Source organism: Mustela putorius, unplaced genomic scaffold (assembly GCF_011764305.1).
Source record: "Mustela putorius furo isolate JIRA1106 unplaced genomic scaffold, ASM1176430v1.1 tig00001069_pilon_pilon_pilon, whole genome shotgun sequence".
Lineage (NCBI taxonomy): Eukaryota > Metazoa > Chordata > Mammalia > Carnivora > Mustelidae > Mustela > Mustela putorius.
In genome coordinates this window covers 1,975,188-2,000,553 of record NW_025421558.1, presented here as the reverse complement: position 1 = coordinate 2,000,553, position 25,366 = coordinate 1,975,188, and the positions used below count along the sequence as shown (strand labels likewise).

The 25,366-nt window shown below is 41.8% G+C and overlaps 1 protein-coding gene across 1 annotated transcript in view; it reads left to right on the top strand.

The window, feature by feature from the left end:
• The window catches only part of HEPHL1 (hephaestin like 1), an 88,255-nt gene that overhangs the window by 3,944 nt on the left and 58,945 nt on the right, over positions 1-25,366 (top strand). Inside the window, exons 2-5 of the mRNA XM_004754506.3 lie at positions 9,747-9,991; positions 18,229-18,441; positions 19,100-19,279; positions 22,894-23,148. Of these exons, the coding sequence (XP_004754563.1) occupies positions 9,747-9,991; positions 18,229-18,441; positions 19,100-19,279; positions 22,894-23,148 (893 nt within the window). The remainder of the gene's footprint in view (positions 1-9,746; positions 9,992-18,228; positions 18,442-19,099; positions 19,280-22,893; positions 23,149-25,366) is intronic.

Here is a 25,366-nt window from a genome sequence, read left to right as displayed (position 1 = left end):
TTTTCCGTCTGGGTACCTTTGCTTAATCATAGATTTCAGAAATATAATCGAGACTGTAAGCACTCATATTTCCTAGAAAGCATAAAATTTGGGAGTTATATTCTATTTAGAAGTAGATTATCCAGATGAATATATTCCTCCTGTTCCCCCTTGGGCCTAATGGGGACACTGGGCTCCTTTGATTTGCCTGGGGATGGTGTCAGCATTTGATCCATTCATGCTTGTCCTGTTCTGGCTCATAAAGGGCTTAATTAAGGTGTTCCTGTGCTTCAGTGGTAAAGCCAAGTCTTTAATGGAACCAGAGTGGGGTCACCTTATTTAAAGCTACAATTCTCACCAAAGACCTCATTAAGCAACTAACACACATGCAGGATTTTTCTTCCCAGTAGAATGTGGGGTTTTCAAGGGTGCAAACTCACCGGCAGAACTACCCCTGGACGTGAGTGAGGCCGACCACTGCTCAAACCCCAACGTGTAGGGTCTGTTAAGGAGTTTATGTAACCGTATCACTGCGTCAGCCCAGTTGATGGTAAAGGATTTTGAGGCAGGCCCAAGATGGGCATAAGGGAGACCTATATAAGAGCTACATAACTATCTGAAAGAAGAGCCAGTTAATTGAAGGGAAGCAGGTGAGGGAAGAGAGAATCTTGTAAGCTTTGAAATAAAGGGAAGGGGACCATCTCATCCGGGCTTGATCTTAGAGGGTGACTTTCAAATCTCAACTTCTGTTGGATCAGCAGAAAAAATCATGTGCTGGGTCTGATGCCATATGAATGTCTTGGGGCTGCTGTTATTCCCTATATCAGATAGTGATTGATTTGGCCTGCCAGTGGAGACCAGAATAGAATGCTTTAAACAAATTAAGCTTCTGTATTCTCTTACAAAAGAATCCCAGAGGTGGGCTGTCCAAGACTGGTGGGACAGGTGGTATGATGGGATTTGGGGGCCTTCTATACTTTTGACCCATGATCCTGATCATGTGACTTTACTCCTCAAGGAAGTTCATGGTCACAGTATGGCTGCTGGAACTCCAGCCCTCATGTCTATTTTCCAGGAAGAAGAGACGAAGGGAAAAGGTAGAAAGGGTACAATTCCTGCTGCATTAGCCCATTAGCCCTTTAATGGGATCTCATGGAAACCCCATACAACCAATTCTACATATATCTCACTGGATACTTGAAGCCATGAAGTGGGGGGAGAGGGGGTTAAAAATATAGTCTTTTAGTTTTGTGCTTTTGTTTCTGAGTAAAAGCAGGATTTCATTCTCTTACTAAGAAAGAAGGGAACATGAATATTGCAAGGCAGCAAGCACTCCCTGCTACCTTCCCCTACCTCAGTCCTCTCTGTTTCTCATCTTCACAAACACCCACTTAGTCCCCCTCTTATTTTTTTTTCCACCTCCAGACAGTGGGGTCCCAAGTCCCGGTTAGTAGCATTTGGGAGAACTCACAGACAGCGTAGCTAACCATCCTTGCGTCCTTACTCTGTTCCAGGCATTGTCATAAAGGTTTTCCATGCCAAGCAGGGGGGTGACAGAGGTCCTGTCCCAGGTCAGGGGGACTGGAAAGCCCAAGGTGGGTTTCCCTAGCTAAGTGTAGCCACGCAGTGGTCTAACAGAGATGCTAAGGCAGCCTCGCTTGCTGGGGGAAGTGTGTGGGTTCTTGCATCCACCAACAAGCTTACGATTCTTCTTCTACCAACTGAGTAAGTAATTGAATCTCTCTTTGCCTCGATATGCTCATCAGTAAGTGGGATAATGATAGTACTCTCTTTGGGGCTATAGGTGTTTCCTGTGGCTGCTGGAACAAATGACCAGAAACCGGGTGGCTTAAAACAGCAGGAATTTATTCTCTCCCTGTTCTGGAGGCAGACGTCTGCAAAGAAGATGTCAGCAGGAACACACTCCCTCTGGAGGCTTTAAGGGGGGATCTGTTTACTGACTCAGCTTCGGGTAGAAGCTGCTGGATGTGGTGGCGTGATCTGGCGTTTGTTTGCCTGCATTTTCCTATCACCGACTGTGTGTGTGTCAGATCTTTCTCCTCATCTCAGAATCCCTAACTTAATCCCATCTGCAGAGTCCTTTTCCAAATATGGGGATTAGGACTGGGGCTTGTCTTTGGAAGTCATTATCAGCCCAAAGAGGGGATTAGGAGGCTCGGATGACACCAGATCTGTAAAGGGGCTCAGATGCATGCCTGGCACCAGGTTAGCATGCCAGAGATGTTAGTCACAATGATAGCTTTCTTATCTCAAGGGGTCTCTGCTGAGCAGTCTGTTTCTGGGGGAAACAGACTGCAAATGGTCACATTTCTCTTTTTCTAATTAGAGCCTTGCCATAACTCCCACTGACTGAGCACCCACTCTCCCAGATGCTGTGTGTGGGTCACCACACCGTCTCATTGACTCCTCAGGAGGGCTCTGTTATGGTCACTGGTTTTCAGTCGGCATCAAGTAGGGAAGTAGGGAAACTGGGATTCAAGTTTATTCTCTTTTCCCTTTACTGCATGCATTTGTTTTTTAAGCCACCTCTGTGGGTTCTGAGGGGCTTCTGTGGACAGGAAGTAGGAGAAGGAAGAACTCAAGACTTGTGCAGGGCCAGGGGACCCAGGAGGAGAGACTGTGTAGAGGAATGAATGCATCGCTTGGATGGCTTAAAATGTATTAATGTAATTAGGGAGGGCGTGGTTACATCTAAGTGCAACAGGCCATCACCATCTCCACCCTCCTTTTGGCCACGTAGCCCTTGCCCCGGTCTAGTCCTGTTTTCTCAGTGCCCCTTCTCAAGCTCAGGGAACCAACATTGCGGGTCCCTCTGGTGACCATGATGGTTTCACATGTTTGCTCTGCTGAGGCTCACATTCACCCCACCTGCCCTCCACACACTCAGACCTGCAGGATCTATACGATGCACTTGTCACTTAATATAGAAAACTGGCTGCTGCTATTTATTTTCCACTGTGTGTGTTTTGTTTCCCAGCCAGATGGTAAATCTCTTGAGTGCATGGACAGACATTCATAGTTCTTGGCCCTGGTTCCTAGTTTAACGACCTGTGTAGTGTAGAGGTTTAACAACTGTTCATTGGTTGAAGAGATGGGGGAACAATTGACTGAAAGATCCAGGTCTTGGGGGACAATGGTGCTGGTGAGGTGCACGCACACACACCCCCTCCCTTCCCCGGTGAGCTACCAGCTTCTCAGAATCTGATCTAGAAGCCCATCTCTGCTCTGGTTAGATGATTCTCACAGACAGTTTCCTTCTAGCAATGGTTAACCTCTCCTGCTCTTAGAAGGCATCTTCCTTCATGTATTGCCCTTGGCCTTGGCAATGTAAATGTTCTACATCCTTATTCCGTCTTTAAAGCAGTTGCTTATAAGGAACTTTCCAGCCTAACTGGATATCTTCCCAGCATAAAATAGACACCTCCTCAGTTTGAGTGGAAATGTGAGAATGTTGGTTGGGGATGATCCTGAGGGGTAGTGATTGCTCAGTCCCTCACAGTGGGGCTGTCCTGTGGCTACGCTATAAATAACATGAAGCCCACCAACCTGTGTACTCCCGCCACTGAGTCCTCTCCAGCCATGTCAGAGGCTGGTTTCTGTGGACACCTTTCTCAAAATCACCCACTTGTTTTGTCTCTTGGACAAGTGTTGCACCTTCTAGGACTCGTAGGACACGGAGCTTCTATCCCGCTGTCACAAATGTATAATGTGTTCTTAGGGGCGATTTGCCACAGAGACTCAAGAGACTAAGAGACTGATTTCTCTTACTTTCCTCTGTCCCTGTCTTTTCCACTTTGGATAGTTCCTGTGATTTCCAAATAGTCACTATGTTCTAGTTTCAAACAGCTACTGTGGTTTTGTTTTGTACTGAATGCTATAGAGAGGTGATTTCCCAGCTTGTACATGCATTCAGCATTGTGTTAGTTAGAGCAGGTCAGGTTGTGCTATAGCGACAAACAACCCCCAGATCTCAGGGGCTTAACACCACAGAGGCGTATTTCGAACCACTGGGGTTTATAGAGGATCATGTGGCTCCAAGACAACTGTCCTCCTGGGACAACTAGTAAGCCAGGTTGCTGGGATTGTGAGGCTCAACGATCTTCACTGGACCCTTTCCCTGCAGCAGAGTTGGGGCGGGGGGAGATCTTGCAATGGCAATGAAATGTCCTTGCCTGGAAGTGACACATGTCACTTCCACTCACAGCCCATTTGCCAAAATCCCATGGCTCCATCTATCTGCAAAAACTCTTTGCTCTGCCATTCTGCTGGGAGGGAGGAATCAGCTTGGGTAAGCACTGGACAGCTCTGCTCTAAAAACTGTTTGGTGAACTTCGGGAAAATATAGAAGCCACACCAGAAAGTCTGATTCAGTTGCTCTGAGATGGGGCCTGGGGATCTCAATTTTTGGAAACTGTCCCAAATAACTCTGATCCAGTTGATACATGGATGAGCATTTGGGAACTACTGCTTTAGAAAACCTGGTCCCCTCTCGGGGTGACTATTGGCTGTCTCTGGGATAAGACTGACACTCGTCCAGGATTGTGCAAAACAAGTCACTATGTATGTAACTCAGTGCTAAAATATGCAGCATGTGTAGTAAGTGCTGTGGGAAGGCAACAAACACTTCCCCTCCTCCTGACATGCTTGCCTCTTGCTTGGGTGGCTCTGCCAGACAAGTCGTGCATGATAAGGAGCTCTTGCTCAGCATGTATTTACATGAGTGTGTGTGTGTGTGTGTGTGTGTGTGTGTGTGTGCGCCTTTGCATGCTGGAAGCTCAGAGTAGAGCAGGGCAGAGAGTCAGAGGTCCATGTTTCCCTGCAGACCCTGTTGGAATGACAGAGCCCTCCCTATGAATAACCTCATTCTAGCTTTTTACCCATCAGGATGAGTCTAGAGAGGACACCAGTGATTCTGAATCTAATCCCTCTTCTGTTGTTGCTTTACTGGGTGGCCCGGCATCAGCTATAAAGCCAGGTAACTCTGCCTACTCTGGGGCTAATTAGCCAGACTGGGGATGACTCAGTTCTTCCTCTGCTTCTTCCTCCTCTTTCTCCTAAAGAGTCTGTTCAATTAGGACTTGTATTCAACTGCTGGCTAGCAGAAGCCTGGAAAACACTGGCTCAAATGTATTTTTTGGCTTCTGCAAAAGAAAGCCAGAAGTTGGCAATCTTCAGGGGCACAGATTCCTTTGGCTTTCCAGCTGACCACCCATTTGTAGGGTATGGCCCTATTCCCCCTTCTCTCAAGATGACTGCTGAAGCTTGTCATCCTATCTCCATTTCAGGCATAAATTGAGGAAGAGCAAAAAACTACAAGGGTGTCTGCCAGCTGAGTCCAGAGAAGTACCATGGAATGACACATGCGTACATCTCATTGGCTAGAAGTGTGTTTCATGACCATCCAAGCCTCGAGTGAGGCTAGGAAACATAAGAGCTTCCACCACAAAGCCCCAGTGTCAGGAACTCAGACTTTTTATCCCATCCCCTTGCACAGGGAAATATAGGGTTCTCCCTCACGGAGCAGAAGGGGGCCAACTCTGGCTCCCAGGCAGATACTCGCAGGCTCAGTGGATACACAGAGGCAGAGGGTCGAGAATGCCCACACCCGACCGTGTCCAGGTCCTCAGTCCTGATGCCTGAGAGTGGACTTGTCAAGCCAGAGGCTGAGCAGTGATTTTCTTCCCTCCAACTCAAGCTGCAGGCACTATGCTCCCTCTCAGGGCACCAATGCCCCCGTGGAGGAAAACTCACCCAAACAACGCACTTCGGGGTGGCAGTTATGTTTTCAGAGGGAAAGGCAGACAAGAAGAGAAATTTGACACCTCAGTTGCCCATCTCTTCTAAATAAAATGTGAGCTTGCTTTTATTATGAAAGTAAATAGAAGATACAGAGTAAAACACTCCCATGTACAGAAGAGGGTGGGTAAAGTTCTCATTCCTTCTGGCTCCTGCCTGTGTCCTCAGTCCCATGGTCCAGAGGTTACACCTTGGTGGTTTCCATGGCCAGTTTCTAAGTGTTTTCTTTGCATCTGTGTATATATGCGCATTGTTTAAAAAACAGAAATGGGATCACACTTTACATGCTCACCTACAATTTGATTTTTCCATGTAGTTTCTTGGTGCTCGCTCCATATTACCACCTGTAGAACCCCCTCATTTTGTTGTGTGGCTATGTGGTATGAAGATACCAGAATTTATTTATCCAGTCACCAGGTGAAAAACACTGTGGTCTTTCCAGGCTTTTTGTTACCAAAATCATTGTTGTAATACTCCAACCCTTTTGTCAGGATTCCTGTCTTGTGAGTGCCATTATCTGGGCATTGAATCTGGCAGGTTGGGGAGAAAGAGCTTTGCTGCCTCTGGGAAGACTAGACCTATGGTCCCTGGGTCCTCTGAGGAGAGCCTCAACCCATGGTTTTCCCCCTTTTCCCAGGAAACTCCTACCTACTGACTCCACTCCAAGGGCAGGGCAGGGCTGACACACGTGGGCAGCTGGGCAGGCTAGTAATCTGGTGCTCTGGGAAAATAAATAATACTGGGGCTCCTTCAACTGATATTTGGAAAAATACTTGTTCAGCTCTTATTTGGAGGCTAGGCTGAGTGCTGAGGAGAGAAGCCTGGTGGTGGCAGTTCTCACTGTTCTCTTGGACAAGAAGAAGGAACCCACTCTACAGCTTACTGGAGCAATCCTTCTTGGAAGAGATTTCAGGGACTACTTGTGTACATCTCCGGGCTCTCCTCCTTCTACCTCCCAAACTCCATCCGAAGCCCTTGATTCTTTCTGACCATATAACAATACTCATCCCCAGAGAAGTTCTGGAAGTTGCCATTTTCTCCAGTCCCAGTGTCATTTCCAGTTAATTTTATCCCCACAACAATGCCATTGAGCTCCCCAGTGACGTTGCAATGCCTGTTAGAGCTGAGGCCTAGGGGCTCCATCACTTAATTTGGCTCAGCTGAGGACCCCTGGAATTTCCCCTGCCTCCAAGACCAAGGCCAGTCTCTTCAAAAGGGGCTTTATTGCTACAGGTTTGCCCATGGCCTGTGACCCTATTAGGTGGTCTGGAGTAGGCTGGATGCCCCAGCTGGTTAGAACAAGGAAGTAATGGCCTTGTGAATAAATCACTTTTCTTTTTTTTTTTTTTTAAAGATTTTATTTATTTTATTTGACAGAGAGATCACAAGTAGGCAGAGAGGCAGGCAGAGACAGAGGGGGAAGCAGGTTCCCTGCTGAGCAGAGGGCCTGATGCGGGGCTTGATCCCAGGACCCTGAGATCATGACCTGAGCCAAAGGCAGCGGCTTAATCCACTGAGCCACCCAGGCGCTCCCACTTTTCTTTTTTTAATAATTTTTTAATTTTTTAATAAACATATAATGTATTATTATCCCCAGGGGTACAGGTCTGTGAATCGCCAGGTTTACACACTTCACAGCACTTACCATAGCACATACCCTCCCCAATGTCTATAACCCCACCATCATCTCCCTACACCCTCCCCCCAGCCACCCTGGGGGTGTGAGATTAAGAGTCTCTTATGGTTTGTCTCCCTCCCGATCCCATCTTGTTTCATTTATTCCTTTCCTATTCCCCAAACCCCCCACGTTGCATCTCCACTTCCTCATATCAGGGATATCATATGATAGTTGTCTTTCTCCGATTGACTTAAGAAATCACTTTTCAATTTGATTTTAAAGCCATGCTATGTTCTGTTTAAATGCTTCTCTCTTTAATTTTGTCATTCTATAAGCTTCTGTTTATAAATTATTAAAAGGGAAGGTGGCTACAAGCCCTGTTTGTCAGCAGGTCCCTGAGAGCAAGAGGAGAGCCTTTGGAAGGTCCAGCAAACTGAATATCATAAGATGACAGATCATTTCAGAGATGATCACTGGATATTCTCTGGTGTCCACAAACTCTGCCCCGGACCCAGCCATCATCGGATATGATGCCTTGTGTATTTTGGTTACAAAGGCGACCTTACAAATGAGCATGAGGAGCTCATCCCATCACTATTGCTGTTATGAAAGAACAACTCGAAGTATGTTCTGTCGGTAGTGATAGTATTAGATCATCTAGTTGTAGACAAGGCCACACCCAAAGTCCCCAGACTATCGTGTTACCTGGCTGCCTGTGCAGAGCAAAGAGAGTAACGATGTATCAAGTATGCCTCCAACCCCACATCCACAGTAGACATCCCGAATGGTTCCTTCTTGCCCCTGACTGAACTCAACCTTGACTTTTTTTTTTCCCTAAGCAGTCACTACCAACCAATCAGATCTAGTGCACAAGTTAAAACCTATTTGCCATCCTGGGCCTAGAGAATATTCAAAATCAAGTGTGGCAACGAACACTTCTCTGCAAATGTAGTTTGCCAAATTACCCCAGCTTTCACTTGCCAATCTGAGGGCAAATTCGAGGCCTTTTCTTTTTCTTTATTCCAAAGTCACTAAGCACCAATATATCCAGGCACTTACTCAGCACTACAATAAAAAAAGATATTTGAAAGATTTGTCTTCAATTAGCTCACAAACCAGAGATGTACATATCTTACTGTGACACGTCTTGGCAAGTGTTATTAGTGCTTGAACTGTGTGTGTACAGAAGGAGAAAGAAGAGTTTGAACTGACCTGGAAGTGTTCTTGGCAGGTAGAGAATGAGGGATACCACCCAGATGTAGGAAAAGAATGTGCGCAAGTCTTGGAATGCTGAAAAGACATGGTGCATCCTGGGAAGACTGAGCATGAGGTCTGGTGGAAGGGTGAGGCCATGGGAGGTAGGCAAGGAGGAAATGAGCCTGGAAAGATGCACCAAAGCTGGGCTGGATGCACCAAAGGAGACCACTCCTGCTTTGACTTGAGCTACAGGATCCCTGTCCCCTTGTTGACCCAGGCACCCTCTCCTCCATCTGCCTGCACTTCTGTTTTCTGCTCCATGGTGGGCTGCATGCCCGGCCACTTGACACGCTGCTCTCTGGCTCCATCATCCTTGCAAGTCTGCAGGGTGGGCAAAGCTTCCATTCATACTAGAGACTGCTGAGGAGCCTTGTAGTAGGAACTGCTTAGGAGCTTGTATCTGAGATGCTGGTATACAAGCATTGGATGATCTCATTGAGGAAAAAAGTATGAAGCCCTGAAAATATCTTGTCTTTGGCTTTTTGATCTATAGTGCTTTCCCCAAACTTCATGAAGCAAACATAAATCCATTAGTCAATACAGAGCCGCTCAGACCTCTCTGTGAGACTCCACCAAAGATCTGTGACCGCAGACCTCAGAGACCTGTGTGATTCCACACAGGTGCCTCCAACTGGCACTTAATCATGTATTGCTGAATGTCATTCCTTAATTTTCCCATTAGGTCATAAACTCTTTTGCATCCCTGTATAGCACATAGCATAGTGCTGGGAACATGGTAAACACACACTAAGGGTTTGTTCAGTGAAAAAGTGAAGCGGGAACATGTTGAATGAAATGGGGCAAATGGACAGCCAGACTTTAAAGTATTCTGTTTAGTTCTAGTTTGGTCGTGGATACCATTTGTGACTCTTGTTTTGTCATTTAACTCTCTTAGCCTCAGTTTCCTTACCAGTAAATTGAAGATATTCTTATCAGCTCTACACAGGTTACAGGGTTAAGTCCAACACCAAATAAGAAATCATGCATGCAAGTACTTTATGAACTGTTAAGGTAAACTATTAGGATTTTCTCTTAATGTCATGTAATCATAAAATATTTTCCTTCTTATTTTTAGACTTGCAACCTTATTTCTTGAAAGAGGGCCCAACAGGATAGGTGGTCTTTACAAAAAGGCTGTTTACAGACATTACACAGATGAGACCTATTCCACGGAGATCCCCAAACCTCCCTGGCTTGGATTCCTGGGCCCTATCTTGAGGGCTGAAGTGGGTGATGTGATTGTCATCCATTTAAAGAACTTCGCTTCCCGACCATACTCTTTGCATCCACATGGCGTTTTCTACAACAAAGATTCAGAAGGTAAATATCAATCCTGTATTATCTGTGTCTTGTCTCTATTTCATAAGAAAGGCAATTGTCAGCTACAGTTAAAGGGATCGAAGAGACAGTGATGACGCGGGTTGATTTGTCTTTTCCCCATCTCCTTCTCTCCCATCTCCATCTGCTCCTCCTGATAGAGAAAACTTCAAAAACACTATCAACCAACTTGACCTAATTAACATCTACAGAACGTTCTGTTCAATGACTAAAGAATGTATCTTCTTTTCGAGAGGTGTATTTTGAGAGAGTATATGAAAACTCCTCAGGGGGCGCCTGGGTGGCTCAGTAGGTTAAGCTGCTGCCTTCGGCTCAGGTCATGATCTCAGGGTCCTGGCATCGAGTCCCACATCGGGCTCTCTGCTCAGCAGGGAGCCTGCTTCCCTCTCTCTCTCTGCCTGTCTCTCTGCCTACTTGTAATCTCTCTCTGTCAAACAAATAAATAAAATCTTTAAAAAAAAAAAAAAAAGAAAGAAAGAAAACTCCCCAGGATAGACAGTAGGCTATGCATAAAATAAATCTAAATAAATTTAGATTGCAAGGTGTATTCTCCAATAACAATGGAATTCAATTTGATATAATCAATGAAATAAATCTTGAAAATTCTTGCAAACATTTGGAAATACACAGTATACTTCTAAGTAACCCATATGTAAAAGAAATCACTAGATAAATTGTAATTATAAATTGAACTGAATAAAAATGGAGATAAAACCAAAACGGAGATATAACCAAAATTTATGGTAAATAGCTAAGAAGTACTTAAAAGGAAATTTCAAGCTTTAGACACTTATGTCAAGAGAGAAGAAAAGTCTCAAATCAATAACATAAGCTTCCACCTTAAGAAACTAGAAAACAAAGAGGAAACAAAACCTAATGAAAGCAGAAAGAAAAAATAATAAGGACTGGAGCAGAAATTCAAAGGAGAAAACAGAAAAATAATATAAAATTGATTAAGCCAGAAGTTGGCTCTTTGAAAAAGATTAACAAAATTGAGAAAATTTATCTAGTCTGATGAAGACAGAGGTCACAGATTACCAAAATCAGGAATGGGAGATGGAACATCACTTTGACCATACAAAAATTAAAAAGATTATGAAGAAGGATTATAAGCAGTTTTATGCCAAAATATGAGACAACTTAAATGAAACTGACAAATTATTAGACAAAAATTACCCAAATTGACTTAAGAATAAATAAAAATTTGAATAGACCTATAAAAGGTAAAGAAATGGAAATAGCAATAGAAATAGACCTATAAAATATAAAGAAATGGAAAAAGCAAAGAAATGGGAATAGCAAAATCTTCCCTCAAAGAAAAACCCAAGCTCAAATGATTTCATTTATAAATTCTATCAACTACTAAAATAACAATAATGCCAATTCTTAACAAATTCTTTTAGGAAATAGAGGAATACTTCCAAATTCATCCTATGAGGCAAACATCATCTTGATACCAAAGCCAGATAAAGACATTACAAGAAAACTACCGACCAATATTCCTCACAAATGTAGACACAAAAATTCTTAACAAAATATTAGCATATTAAAATATGTTGACTTCAGCAACATATAAGGAGAATTATACATCATGACCAAATGGAATTTATCCTATGATTGGAAGGTTAGTTGAACACTCCAAAGCAAATGTATGTTGGGGAACTTGGGTAGCTCAGTTGGTTAAGTATCTGACTCCTGATTTTGGCGCAGGTCATGATCTCAGGGTTGTCTGATAGAGCCCTGGGTCAGGCTCTATGTTGAAGGTGGAACCTGCTTAAGATTCTCTCTTCCTCTCCCTTTTCCCCTTCTCCAACCCCATTCATGCACTCATGCTCTCTCTCTCTAAAAAAAAAATTTAAGAAAAAAATAAATGAATGTAATACAACGTATTAATAGAATAAAGGACAGAAACCACATGATCATCTCAAGAGGTACAGAAAGGTATTTAACAGGATCTAGTACTTATAAATTAAAAATTTCCAACAAATTAGAAATAGGTACTTCCTCATCCTGATAAAAGGTATTTAAGAAAAACCCACAGCTAACATCATGCTTCATTGAAGGGAGACCGAATACTTTCTTTATAAGATTGGGAATAAGGCAAAAATGTCTGCTCTCACTGCTATTATGAAATATTGTCCTGAAGATTCTACCCAATCCTGGACAGGTCTGCTAGCAGTAAATTCAGTCTTTGTTTATAGAACATCTTTACTTTACCATGCTTTTTTGAGGGGTAGTTTGCTGGATATGGTATTCTCCATTTGCATCGCTCCCCAGCCCCAGCACATTGAGTATGTCATTCTGCTGTCTTTTTGTCTCCAGTATTCAGATGGGATGTCAACTGTTAATCATGTCAGTATTCCCGTGTATGTGATGAGTCATTTTTCTCTCACTTCCAGTATTACCTCTTTGATGTTTTTTCCTAACAATTTGACAACAATGTGTCTATGTATAGGTTCTTTGTATTTATCCTACTTGTGGTTCATTATGCTTCTTTAATGTGTAGATTAATGTTTTTGACCAAATTGAATAATTTTGGGTCATTATTTTTACATTTTTTTTCTGTCCCTTTTTCTTTCTTTTTCCCTTTGGCAGGCTATTATTACACATGTTAATATACCTGGTGTTGACCCACAGGCCTCTGAGGTTCTGCTTATTTTCTTTGATGTTTTATTTCTTTGATCTTCCCACCCCCTCTTTTTCAGATAGGATAATTCTATTATATTCTAGTTCACTGATTCTTTTGCCATCTTGAATCTGTTGTTAAGGCCCTCTAGTGAATATTTTAAATAATTCATTGTACTTTTCAATGCCAAAACTCCAACTTTGTTCTTTTAATAATATCTACCTCCTTGTTGAGATTTTTCCATTTGTTGAATCATGATGTCCTACTTTTCTTTAATTATTTAAACATGGTTTCTGTTAATGGCTTGAACATTTTTCTAATAGCTGCTTTAAAGTTTGTATCTGCTCAATTTTACATCTGGAGACAGAGATAATTTCTATTGGCTGCTTTTTTTCCCCTGAGACTTGGTCACACATTCTTATTTCTTTGTATGTCTCATTTTGTTGTTCTTGTTGGAAACTAGAAATTTTTGAGCATATATTGGAGCAACTCTGGATTCAAATCCTTCCCCCATCCAAGGTTATTTTTGCTATTGGTTTGTTTTTTTGTTTAGTAATTTACCTGGGCTAAATCCATGAAATCTGTCTTCCCTACAATGTGTGGCCACCAAGGTTTCTGCTCTTTCTTTCCTTTTCTTTTCTTTTTCTTTTATTTTAGATTTCATTTATTTATTTATTTGATAGAGAGAGACACAGAGAGAGAGGAAACACAAGAAGGGGGGAGTGGGAAAGGGAGAAGCAGGCTTCCCGCTGATCAGGGAGCCCAATGTGGGGCTTGATCCCAGGACCCTGGGATCATGACTCGAGCTGAAGGCAGATGCTTAATGACTGAACCACCCAGGCACCCCTGTCTTTCTGTCTTTTTTCTCGTGTTCACTTTTAAGGCTGGCTTCTAAGGGGTCACCTCTAAATCTGCCTAGCTTTAAAGTTGGCAGATGCTGGGACAGAGATGTTCTTAAGCATCAGTAAATCCTCAATTCTCTGCAGCTGGAATTGTCGGTGGATAGAGAATACATTCAGAGTTTTGGTGGTTTTTGTCTGCCTTGGATCTTAGGGTTGTTTTTTGTTTTTAAATTATGTTAGTCACCATACAGTACATGACTAGTTTTTGGTGTAGTGTTCCATGATTCATTGTCTGCGTATAACACCTAGTGCTCCATGCCATCCATGCCCTCCTTAATCCCCATCACTGGGCTCACCCATTCTTCCATCCCCCTCCCCTCTAAAACCCACAGTTTGTTTCCCGGAGTCCATAGCCTCTCATGGTTCCTCGGATTTTGCTGGGCCCTTTGCTTCTCCTCTTTGCAAGCACACAGCATTAGTCAGCTGGGAGTAGGTAAATAACTGATGTTCAGCCGTTGTTCAAGCATAAACATTGCTGAATGCCTTTATTTGATTCTGCAGCAGTGAAATGGTTGTTTTTCTCAATTTCGTTCCATTTTACATTACTTTTGGGGGATAGGATTTGCTGACTTCCTCACTCTCTATCTCTCTTTTTTTTTTCTTAAGGTTTTATTTATTTATTTGACAGAGAGAGCGAGAGAGATAGCACAAGCAGGGGGAGTGGCAGGCAGAGGGAGAGGTAGAAGAAGGCTCCCCTGCTGAGCAGGGAGCCCGATGCAGGACTTGGCCCCAGGACCCTGCTCAACCAACTGACCCACCCAAGCATCACTCTCTTTTGATGAGTTTTTCTCTTGGCTACCATTGCAAGCTTGCTAGTCTGAAAGTCCCTGCTCAGTTAAATTTAGTGTTTACTGTGCACTAGACCCAATGCTGGATACTGGGGCTGCAAAAATGAATAAATACATAGTTGTTCCTTCCAAGTTCATCTGGGGAGTGCTGGAGAATGAACCCAGAAGTCAGTGGGTGGGATTAACATTGATTAAGCAGTTCCTAGTATGCCAATGCCTATGCTAGAACTCTTACATACAATGTCTCACTTATTTTTATTTTAAGATTTTATTTATTTATTTGACACACAGAGATCACAAGTAGGCAGAAAGGCAGGCAGAGAGAGGGAGGAAGCAGGCTTCTTGCTGAGCAGAGAGCCCGATGTGGGACTCGATCCGGAACCCTGGGATCATGACCTGAGCCAAAGGCAGAGGCCCAACCCACTGAGCTATCCTGGCAACCATACAATGTCTCACTTATTAATGGAATTAGCTAGTGCTTTCTTGATCTCCATATGAAATACAGTTAATTATTAGGACTACTTAAAAATAAATTTTATCATTTTTTTAAATTTCAGAAAAACATAAAGAAGAGGTAAATATCTCACATTCTCATTTCCTACTTAAAATAAGCTTAAAACAAAAGATTAAACAAGAAGTAGTATATGAACATGGTTAGAAAATTTTAGGGGTGGGGCGCCTGGGTGGCTCAGTGGGTTAAGCCGCTGCCTTCGCCTCAGGTCATGATCTCAGGGTCCTGGGATCGAGTCCCGCATCGGGCTCTCTGCTCAGCAGGGAGCCTGCTTCCTCCTCTCTCTCTCTGCCTGCCTCTCTGCCTACTTGTGATCTCTCTCTATCAAATAAATAAATAAAATCTTTAAAAAAAAAAAAAAAAGAAAATTTTAGGGGTGCCTGGGTGGCTCAGTCAGTTGAGCATCTGCCTTTGGCTCTGGTCGTGAACAGAGAGTCCTGGGATCAAGTCCTGCATCAGGCTCTCTGCTTAGTGGGAAGCCTACTTCTTCCTCTCCCTCTCTCTCTCCCTGCTGCTCTTCCTTTTTGTGTTCTCTCTGTCTGTCAAATATATAAAATCTTAAAAAAGAAGAAAATTTTATGAGTACAGAGAAGTATAATAAGAAAAGTAAAAATTCTTCTTATTTGGCTCTTATCTGAAAAGCAATCACCTTTAAAAATGTCTTTGTCTTGGAGATTTTCTCATATGACACACATAGAAAGACCTCCTTTTAAGTTATGCAATACCCCATTGTATGAATATATCAGTCTGGTACATTGATGATTATTGATGACTGATGATGATCATTTAGGTTGCTTTCATTTTGGGGTTGATACTGCCAATTCTACAACAAATATACCAGTTCATGTATTTTGAAAACCATTCTCAAAGATGTTTCTGGAGTAAATTCTTAAAAATAAAATTGCTGGTTATATTCAAATACTCTTTCTTCTTTCTTTCAAAACGAATCGGCAAATTGTCCTCCAAAAAATTGTGCACTCTTCTGCTATTTGTTTATGAGCCTGCCTGTTTCTCCTACAACTTCACCAATCCTCAATATTCTCAAACTTGATGGGGTGAAAACTTGTATATTTGAATTTCTAAAAGCCCACACATTCTAGAATACATAAAACCAAATGAATGTTTTTAAAAATATTCTTATTCTAAAAAAATAAATAAAAATATTCTTATATTGTTTAGGTTATATTGCTCAAAACCTTTGACAAATCAAAATTCCACTGACAAATCAAATAAAAATTTGATTTTGATTTGACAAATCAAAATTCCTTCCTGGGAATAACTTACAGAACAACTTAATAAGGTATCTCACCCTAAATCACTTTTTACTTTATATTCACGGTATATTTTGGATTCTAAATGATCTTCCTCATCTTGAGTGGTGACACCAAGGGTTTGTTTGGGGACTCCAGCCTTTCCAGAGTACCTTTCAATAATAGCCATCAATACCTTTCAATAATAGCCATCAATACTTCCCAATAATAAAGAGCAAAAAGAAAGCATGTAAATAAATTGTGCAAAAAAGAGTCTCAAGAAAAATTATTACTTGTGTTGATTTGTATCATATAATCAAAGTAAAATGAGTGATCTCAGTTGAAGCCTCTAGACAAGTCCACTATCCACCCACCTTCCCCCAGCTACTGACGCTCAGTCTCTCCATATACAAATTCAAACGCTGCAAAGCTATGCATTTTATTCACAAGGCTTTGGTGTATGGTGTACAATCATGCCACTCATTCATTATTTTATTCAATGGATAGGTACTGAGCACCCATTATACTAAGCACTGAGGTAGACCTTGCATACAAAATTATGAACAAAAAACCCTGGGTGGTTTTTTTTGTGTGTGGAATTGTAGTCTAAATTGAGAGACAGACATTAATTAAACAATTATACACACAATATTATACATATATAATTAAAACCTTGGGCAAGTGCTATGAATGAAAAAGTGATTTACTGAAATCTTATATGCCAGGTGCTGTGATAAATGTATTGTAGATCTTATGTCATGTAAGCCTCAACAACTCTGAGATAGGTCTGATAACTACCACCCTTTTCCAGATAAGAGCCTAAGGCTACTAGAAGAGAAGGAAATTTCCCAAGTTATAGCTAACAAGAGATGGATATAGGATTTGATTCCACTAGTCTAACTTCAATAGCTCTGAACTTAACCATTGGTTATACTGCCCTTCTCTCTGTGTGAATGCATTTTAGAAAACTGACCTAGTTCAGGGAGTTCGGGATTGCAGGTTTGTGAATGGATGGTGAATAAGTGAAAGAACAGAGAATGAATTTGGGTGTGTCCATATCCATCTCCTCGGCACCTCACCCCCCGGGCCTTCTCCCCAGTGCCATCCAGCTCCTCCCTTCTATCCAGGTGGTTATCAAACTAGTTTTAGCAGTGGACTTTCCTTAATTGAAAACCCTCCTTAATCCCCATCACTGGGCTCACCCCTCCACCCCTCCACCTAGCAAAACCCCAAATAGTGTTCAACACAGCACACTATTTTACTCTCCACTTGTCTCATGTGCTAATAATTCCTGTTCTTGGGGCACCTGGGTGGCTCAGTGGGTTAAGCCTCGGCCTTCAGCTCAGGTCAGGGTCCTGGGATCAAGCCCCTCATTGGGCTCTCTGCTCAGCAGGGAGCCTGCTTCCTCCTCTCTCTCTGCCTGCCTCTCTGCCTACTTGTGATCTTGCTCTCTGTCAAATAAAAGTTTAAAATAATAATAATAATAATAATTCCTATTCTGGTCAGCTCAACAGAACGGAGGATGAATGTCTTACTCTTCCTTCCTATCTTTCGTGAGAACTCAAACAGGTGCTGAATCAGTAGCAAGTGCCCAATAACTTCATTATTTCTTCTTATTTACTATTTATTATTAGAGAGAGAGCACGATGGAGGGAAGGGGCAGAGGGATAGAGAGAGAAGCAGACTCTCCACTGAGCAGGGAGCCTAATGCAGGACTTGATCCCAAGACCCCAAGATCATGATCTGAGCCAAAGTCAGATGTTTAACCAAGCCATCTAGGCACCCCTCTCCTTTCCCTTTTGAGTTGATGTTAATTGAGGTGGATTCAAATCTTCCTGATTGACACAAGAGACCCATCCGAAGGGGTCCTTATGAACGTTTATTAAGCATCTGGTTTTGTGCAGGACACTTGATACACATCATGTCAGCTAGTTCTCAGGTCCCTGTGGGGTAGGTATCAACATTCTAGCTTCGCTGACAGAAAACCAAGGTATTGAGAATTTAAGTAACTTTCCCCAATCCCACAGGAAACAAATTTAAATTTATTTGATTTAAAATTATTTGATTCCAAAGCTCAGTGAGCTCTGCTCACTGTACCAAGTGATCTCTGTAGGTTAACTATGTTTTATCTTTTCTCGGAAGGAGCCCTATACCCAGATGGAACTTCTGGAAGAAATAAGAATGATGATATGGTTCCTCCTGGCAGAAACTACACCTATGTCTGGCCAGTGAGAGAAGAATATGCCCCTGCTCCAGCGGATGCCAACTGTCTGACCTGGGTGTACCATTCACACATTGATGCTCCTAAAGACATCTGCTCTGGGTTAATTGGCCCGCTACTGGTGTGCAAGGAAGGTAAGGAGCTCCTCCACCCCCAACACACACAGAAGCCTATTCCCAAATGTATTTTGCCTCCCTTCCTTGCTCCATTTGAAGGTACCTTTTCTTCCATGTTTTCTGTAAGATTAAGGAGATTCTTTTAACATAGAAGGTTAGATTCTTCTAACAGCAGGGGCAGTAATTCAGACTTCTATCAAGGAAACATCATAGCATTCTGGAATTTAACTGCTTTAAGAAAGAAAGCAAACCAGGGATATACCATACTGATAGCCATTCATGCCAGCCCAACACTATACACAGGAAAGTGAGGAATGTAGCCAAATGGCTAGATTTGGTTTTGCTTCGATATTTCACATGCATGATCACTTTGTGATTTTCTTCCCTGTTAATTGCCTTAGTGTGTCTGTGTTCTGTCAGTAGCACTGGCTTCCTCCAGGAGCAAGGTTTTCAAGCCTCTGGTTGTGAGGGCTTTTGTTTTATGACTTTTCTCTTCTATGATTCTGTCATTTCTATTAAAATCCTTTGCTGCTTTCATGTTGTGATCACTCTTGTTCCTATAAGTCTTTGGCCAACTTCAAACTGACCTGATACCATTGGCAAAAGGCAAAAATCATCTTGATTTGATTCACTTTGAACTTTTTTCTCCACTTTTTTGGATGTCCCCCCTGGATAGGTGTCCTGAATAAATATTCAGGGGCAAGGACAGATGTGGACCGAGAGTTCATTATAATGTTTACTCTGGTGGATGAGAACCAAAGCTGGTACCTTGATGAAAATATCAGACATTTCTGCACTGACCCTGATTCAGTTGACAAAAAAGATGCTGTTTTCCAGAGAAGTAACAAAATGCATGGTGAGTGTCTCCAGTATTATCAAATATATACTGAATGCTTTTTATGGATCTGATACTGTGAGGGATGAAGAAACACAGAAAGTCTAACCTGGTTTTCTAGGATTGATAACTTGTGATAAGAATGGTTAGGAAGTGATAAAACACAGTCCATGTGAGAACATAAAACAATCTGAAAAGAGATGAGGCAATAGATATCCCCTGAATTGAGTATGACAAGCTATGGTACGGAAAATGGAAGAGTTAGTTATAATCAGGAAAGAATCAGGAGGTGATCCTAGAGAGGATAGGTAGGTTTATGCAGACAAGAGAAAGGAAAATGAATCACCACCATGTAACAATTCTGTGGTTTGCAACATTTTGCATTATTCCAGTAACCATTTCCTGAATGATTGCTAAATTTCAAAAATCATATTGTATGCTGTGTTTAAATACATACTTGTGAATTTGTTATATTTCCCAGCCATTCTGGTTTTTTTTTTTTTTTTTTTGAGAGAGAGAGAGACTCTTTTATTCTTTTTTTAAGATTTTATTTATTTATTTGTCAGAGAGAGAGAGCACACAAGCAGGCAGAAGCAGAGAGAGAAGCAGACTTCCTGCTGAGCAAGGAGCCCCATGTGGGACTCAGTCCCAGGATCCTGGGATCATGACCTGAGCCGAAGACAGAGGCTTAACCAAATGAGCCACCCAGGTGTCCCAAGAGAGAGAATCTTTTTTTTTTTTTAAGATTTTATTCATTTATTTGACAGACAGAGATCACAAGTAGGCAGAGAGGCAGAGAGAGAGAGAGGAGGAAGCAAGCTCCCTGCTGAGCAGAGAGCCCAATGTGGGGCTCGATCCCAGGACCCTGGGATCATAACCTGAGCCGAAGGCAGAGGCTTTAACCGACTGAGCCACCCAGGTGCCTCCCAAGAGAGAGAATCTTAAGCAGACTCCACACCCAGCATGGAGCCCAACACAGCTCAATCTCATGACCCTGAGACAATGATCTGAGCTAAACCAACAGTTGGATGCTGAACAGACTGAGCTCCAGGTATCCCTCCTAGACAATCTTTAAATCAACATTTGTTGAGCATTCACTATGTGCCAGACCCCATATTTGAAAATAGTGAATTTCTATAGTTATCCTTTCCATCAAGACAGACTACTTACTCACATCTGTTTTGCAGAAGAGTGGCTTAATACAGAATTTTAGGATGTGGAGATTATTAAGTAGTCTCATTCTTCTGTTTCCCCGTAGAGTTCTAAGGAACATAAAGAACATCTTCAATGTAAACAAACACCCCATGTCATTCACTGATAAATTTCCTCCATATTTGCTTCTCTATCTCCCAGAACCCACCCTAACCAAGATTTAGTTATAAAATCAGAGAGAGGGAAGGAGCTGAAGATCACCTCATCTCCCCAATTTTACAGATGAAGAAACTGAAGTCAAGAGACCATCAATGATTTGGGGTGCCTGGGTGGCTCAGTGGGTTAAAGTCTCTGCCTTTGACTCACGTCACGATCCCAGAGTCTTGGATCAAGCCCCACTTCCGGCTCTCTGCTCAGCAGGGAGCATGTTTCCCCCCCCCCCCCTTGCTTCTCTGCCTGCTTGTCACCTCTGTCTGTCAAATAAATAAATAAAATCTTTTAAAAAAAATGAGAGAGGCCATCAATGCCTTGCCTAAGGTCAAAGTGATAATTAGGGCCAGAGTTGCTTGAGAGAAGTTCAGAAACAACTCCTTCAAGGAGGAGCCCAGAGCAAATCAATGTTAATTTGGTTGTGTTTGATTCCAAAGTGCGTCAAGGTGTAAGCGTCAGTAACTGACGAATTCTATGGCGTCGCACACCCTCTCTCTTCTTTCTAGTGGTATTTCAGCAACCTTGTGTGAGGGGAGTATTTTAGTGTTTGGACAATATTTTAGGAGGGAAGAAGTAAAGGAGAGAAGGGAGGGAGGCAGGGAAGGAAGTGAAGGATGGAATAAAGAAAGACCTAAATTCTAGACATTGCTGTATCCAATCAACTTTTACCCACATGATTTACAAAATGGTGGCAATGATCTCAAATCTTGCTGAAAACTACTGTGATGGTTTACAACTCAGCTGCCCACAGAATTCCTCTCACTCTTTCAAATGAAAATGTCCAACACAAAGGAATCAATTACATAAAGCAAATACGGACTGTATTTAAAATAAAAATGAGCCTGAGGGTCCCTGGCTGGCTTACTTGTAGATCATGGGACTCTTGATCTCAGGGTTGTAAGTTTGAGCCCCACACTGGGTATAAAGATGACTTAAAAATAAACTCTTAAAAAAATAAAAAATAAGGGCATCTGGGTAGCTCAGTTGTTTAAGCATCCAACTCTTGGTTTCAGCTCAGGTCATCATCTTGTGGTTGTGGGATCAAGCCCCTTGTCAAGCTCCACACTCAACTCGGAGTCTGCTGGATATTGTCTCTCATGCACTCTTTCTAAGATGGATAAATAAATACAATTTTTAAAAATAAATAAATAAAAATAAAAATCAGCCTTATGCAGAAGTAGATGTTTGCAAACAATCAATCTTGCACATGTTGCATGGGGCACTGGGTGTGGTGCATAAACAATGAATTCTGGAACACTGAAAAGAAATTAAAAACAAAACAAAACAAAAAACCAGTCTTCTTTATCGATCTAATAGTAAAAGAGACCTAACCAAGAATAAAAGAACATAAACTTTAAAAAAATAAAAAACAACAAAAACTAGTCCATAGAAGATGCTCAATCAATATAAGATTTATTGATAATTTTATTTAAATTTACTAAAATTATTTAGATCAATTGTGCTGCCTTAATCATTGTTATCTTAGTAACAATTGCTTTTTCACTCAGTTTGAATCTAAGAAACGATGTTATGACTCTTGGTGGGTACTAAGGAGGGCACGTATTGCATGGAGCACTGGGTATGGTGCATAAACAATGAATCTTGGAACACTGAAAAAAAAAATAAAATTACAACCCCCCCCCCCCCCAAAAAAAAAAACAACTCTGAATCAAGTTTTCTTTTGCACTTGTTCAAGTCCTGTGCTGTTCAGATGATTCAAAAGATGAGGTCTCGGACTTCCAGCCCAAGTTGAATCAATTAAATGTTGCCCCAGCAAGACCTAATACCAACTGTTTTTTCTCCCTGCTTTCCTTTTTCCTGCTCACTTTGGTTACTTAAATTAAGTAGCTCCTATGTGCCTGCTTTTCTGCTGGGTCCTGACAACTGAGGAATGAGTGACACAGCGTTTCCAATGTCAGGGAACACAGTCCTGTAGGGAAGTCAGATATGAAAATGGAAGATCCTTGGAGGAAGTGGCTGAGCCATTCTGAAAGTCTGAGCAGTGTTCTGTTCACTTCTGACCTCATTATTGTGTTCACACAGCAGCTCCAAGGCTGTTTTTCCTGCGTGCTCATCTCTACTTTTATTAAGTGCTTTTCTCTCAAAAAACCCAGTACCTTTCATTCCTTTCTGAGACCATAGCTTATGAAAGGAGCCATGCTTTTCTGCACAAAAACATTACAACCAACGATCAGGGCTAATTTTTCAGCCATGTTAGTGTGTTACCGCCTCTACAGGGGAGACTCTTCCACCAGTGTGTTTCTGTTTTTCAGCCCTCAATGGATACCTCTTTGGAAACCTCCCAGAGCCTGAGATGTGTGTTGGTGAATCAGTGTCCTGGCACCTCTATGGGATGGGGAATGAGATAGACATCCATTCCATCTATTTTTATGGCAACACATTCATCAGCAGAGGGCATCGGACTGATGTTGTCAACTTGTTCCCAGCCACCTTCCTGACAACGGAAATGGTAGTTGAGAATCCTGGGAAGTGGATGATAACTTGCCAAGTTAGTGATCACCTACAAGGTAAAAAGAACGAAGACCAGTGTAGTGTGTGGAGGTTTCGAGGGAGAAGATTATACCACACAATGATGCTCGTTCAGTGTCTGTTGTTAGATAGGTTCTTGTGTTATACTTAATTTGAATATAGAGGAAAATGTACAATGCTCATTTATTTGTCATCCTGTCAACAGATATTTATTCATCAACTAGTTTAGAAACTAGTTCTAAAATCAAGGCATTTGCAACTCCCTATAAAAAAGCTGGGAGGTGAATGAAAGAAATGGTAAGACCTTCAAGGAGCCTACGGTCTAGTAGCTAGAATTAGTTAGAAATTCACAAATGAGTAAAATTTTAGGCAGAAAGATAAATGCTCTTTGTTTGTTAGAGTTATTTCTCTAGAACAAGCAGAGGGACTTCCTGAGAAATTAGCTCCTAATCTGAGTCTTGAAATATGGGTAGGAATTGAACAGATGCAGAAGGAAATAAAGGCTTCCCAGGCAGAGTTAGCACCATGAAGCAGGAAAAAGACATATTCTGTATGAGCAACTGTAAATAGAAAAATAACATTTTAGCATTGGAGATAAATTTATACATCATCTGGACCAACCCACCATCCAATTCTTGAATTTCCTTTTGGACATCTCTTTGAAGTAATTGTAGCAACCCCTTTCATCCCTGGGCTGCTCTGTTAGAATGCTCTTCTGTATATTGAGACAAGATCCAATGATAGTTGCAAAATCCTATTAGTTACATGATAAACATTTTTTTTTTTTACTTAAATGCCTATTGAATGACTTAGTCTTGGTCCCTTGGGACCACACAGAATGGGTCTCTACGCAGCTGGACGATAGGCTTATGCCGGAAGAGTGATAAGAGAAAAGCCTACAGAGGTAGAGCCTAGCGAGAGGAGATTTAAAAGGCAAGACTAAGAAGTCAGGACTGTGTCTGGAAAGCCAAGTGGGTTCCTCCACGTCCTTAGGCACATCAGTGACATAATCAGTCAGCAATTTAGGAAGATAAGTATGATATCTGTGTGCAGAAAGGATTTGATGGAGAGATTCTGGCCATTGGATGCTAGCTAAGAAGCATTGTCAACATTAGAGTTAGATATAGAAAAAGTCTGACCTAAGATGGTGAAAACAAAATAGATTTTTAAAAAGGTGTCAGTGGAATAGACACGGGAGAAGTAATGTGTGATTAAATTTAGATACCGACTCATTACCCACAGTCACCGGCAGGTACAGGGATGCAATTCTCCAGGGCATCTTTGATACCACATTCTTGTTCCTGTCAACCTTAAGCATCTCGTATTAACATTAGTCTGTTGGGTTATTCCAATTCAATTCAAGTCAATAAATGTTGAGTGGATCAGTAAATATGTACCAGATACTGTTCTGGGAAGACAAAGTGATCAAGACAAGATTCCCATTCTTATTCCCCCACCCCCAGTTTTATTGAGGTATAAATGACACATAGGAATTGCATATACTTAAGATTGAAACTTGATTGATTGATTGATTCATTCATGAGAGACAGAGGAAGAGCCAGAGGGTTCTAGAAGCAGGCTACCCACTGAGCGGGGATCCCAGTGCAGAACTCCATCCCAGGACCCTGGGATCATGACCTGAGCCCAATCAGATGCTCAACCATCTGAGCCACCCAGGCACCCCTGATGTTTTGATATACGCATACTGTGAACTCATCATCACAGTCAAACTAATTTACATATCCGTAACCTCGTATGGTTATCTGTGTGTATGTGCACGTCCATGCTAAGAACACTTGAGATCTCAAAGAGTACAAAGTTTCAGTTATGCAAGATGAATGCATTCTGGAGGCCTACGTACAGCATAGTGACTATGGTCAATACTGTAGTGTGTACTCGAAATTTCCTAAGACAGTGGATATTAAGCGTTCCTTCTGCAAGATTCCTTTTCTTACAGGGCCTCATGCTGTTATATGTAGGAAGAAACTAGTTCTAAAATCAAGGCATTTGCAGCTATTTGAGACTAGTAAGATTGCGAAGCAGGGACAGTGGTTGTGGACATAAGCTGGTGTTTGTACATTACTGAAATATAGTTTTTCTTAAATTGTCCATACCCTCAGAAAAAAAATTATCATAAAAAATTAGAAAATATACTTAATTTTAAAAATCAATAAACCTGTCTTAGGATAATGGTGTTACATTTTGAGGAACATTCTTTCTCTATTTTCTAGACTTTTATACACAAATGCATGTTAC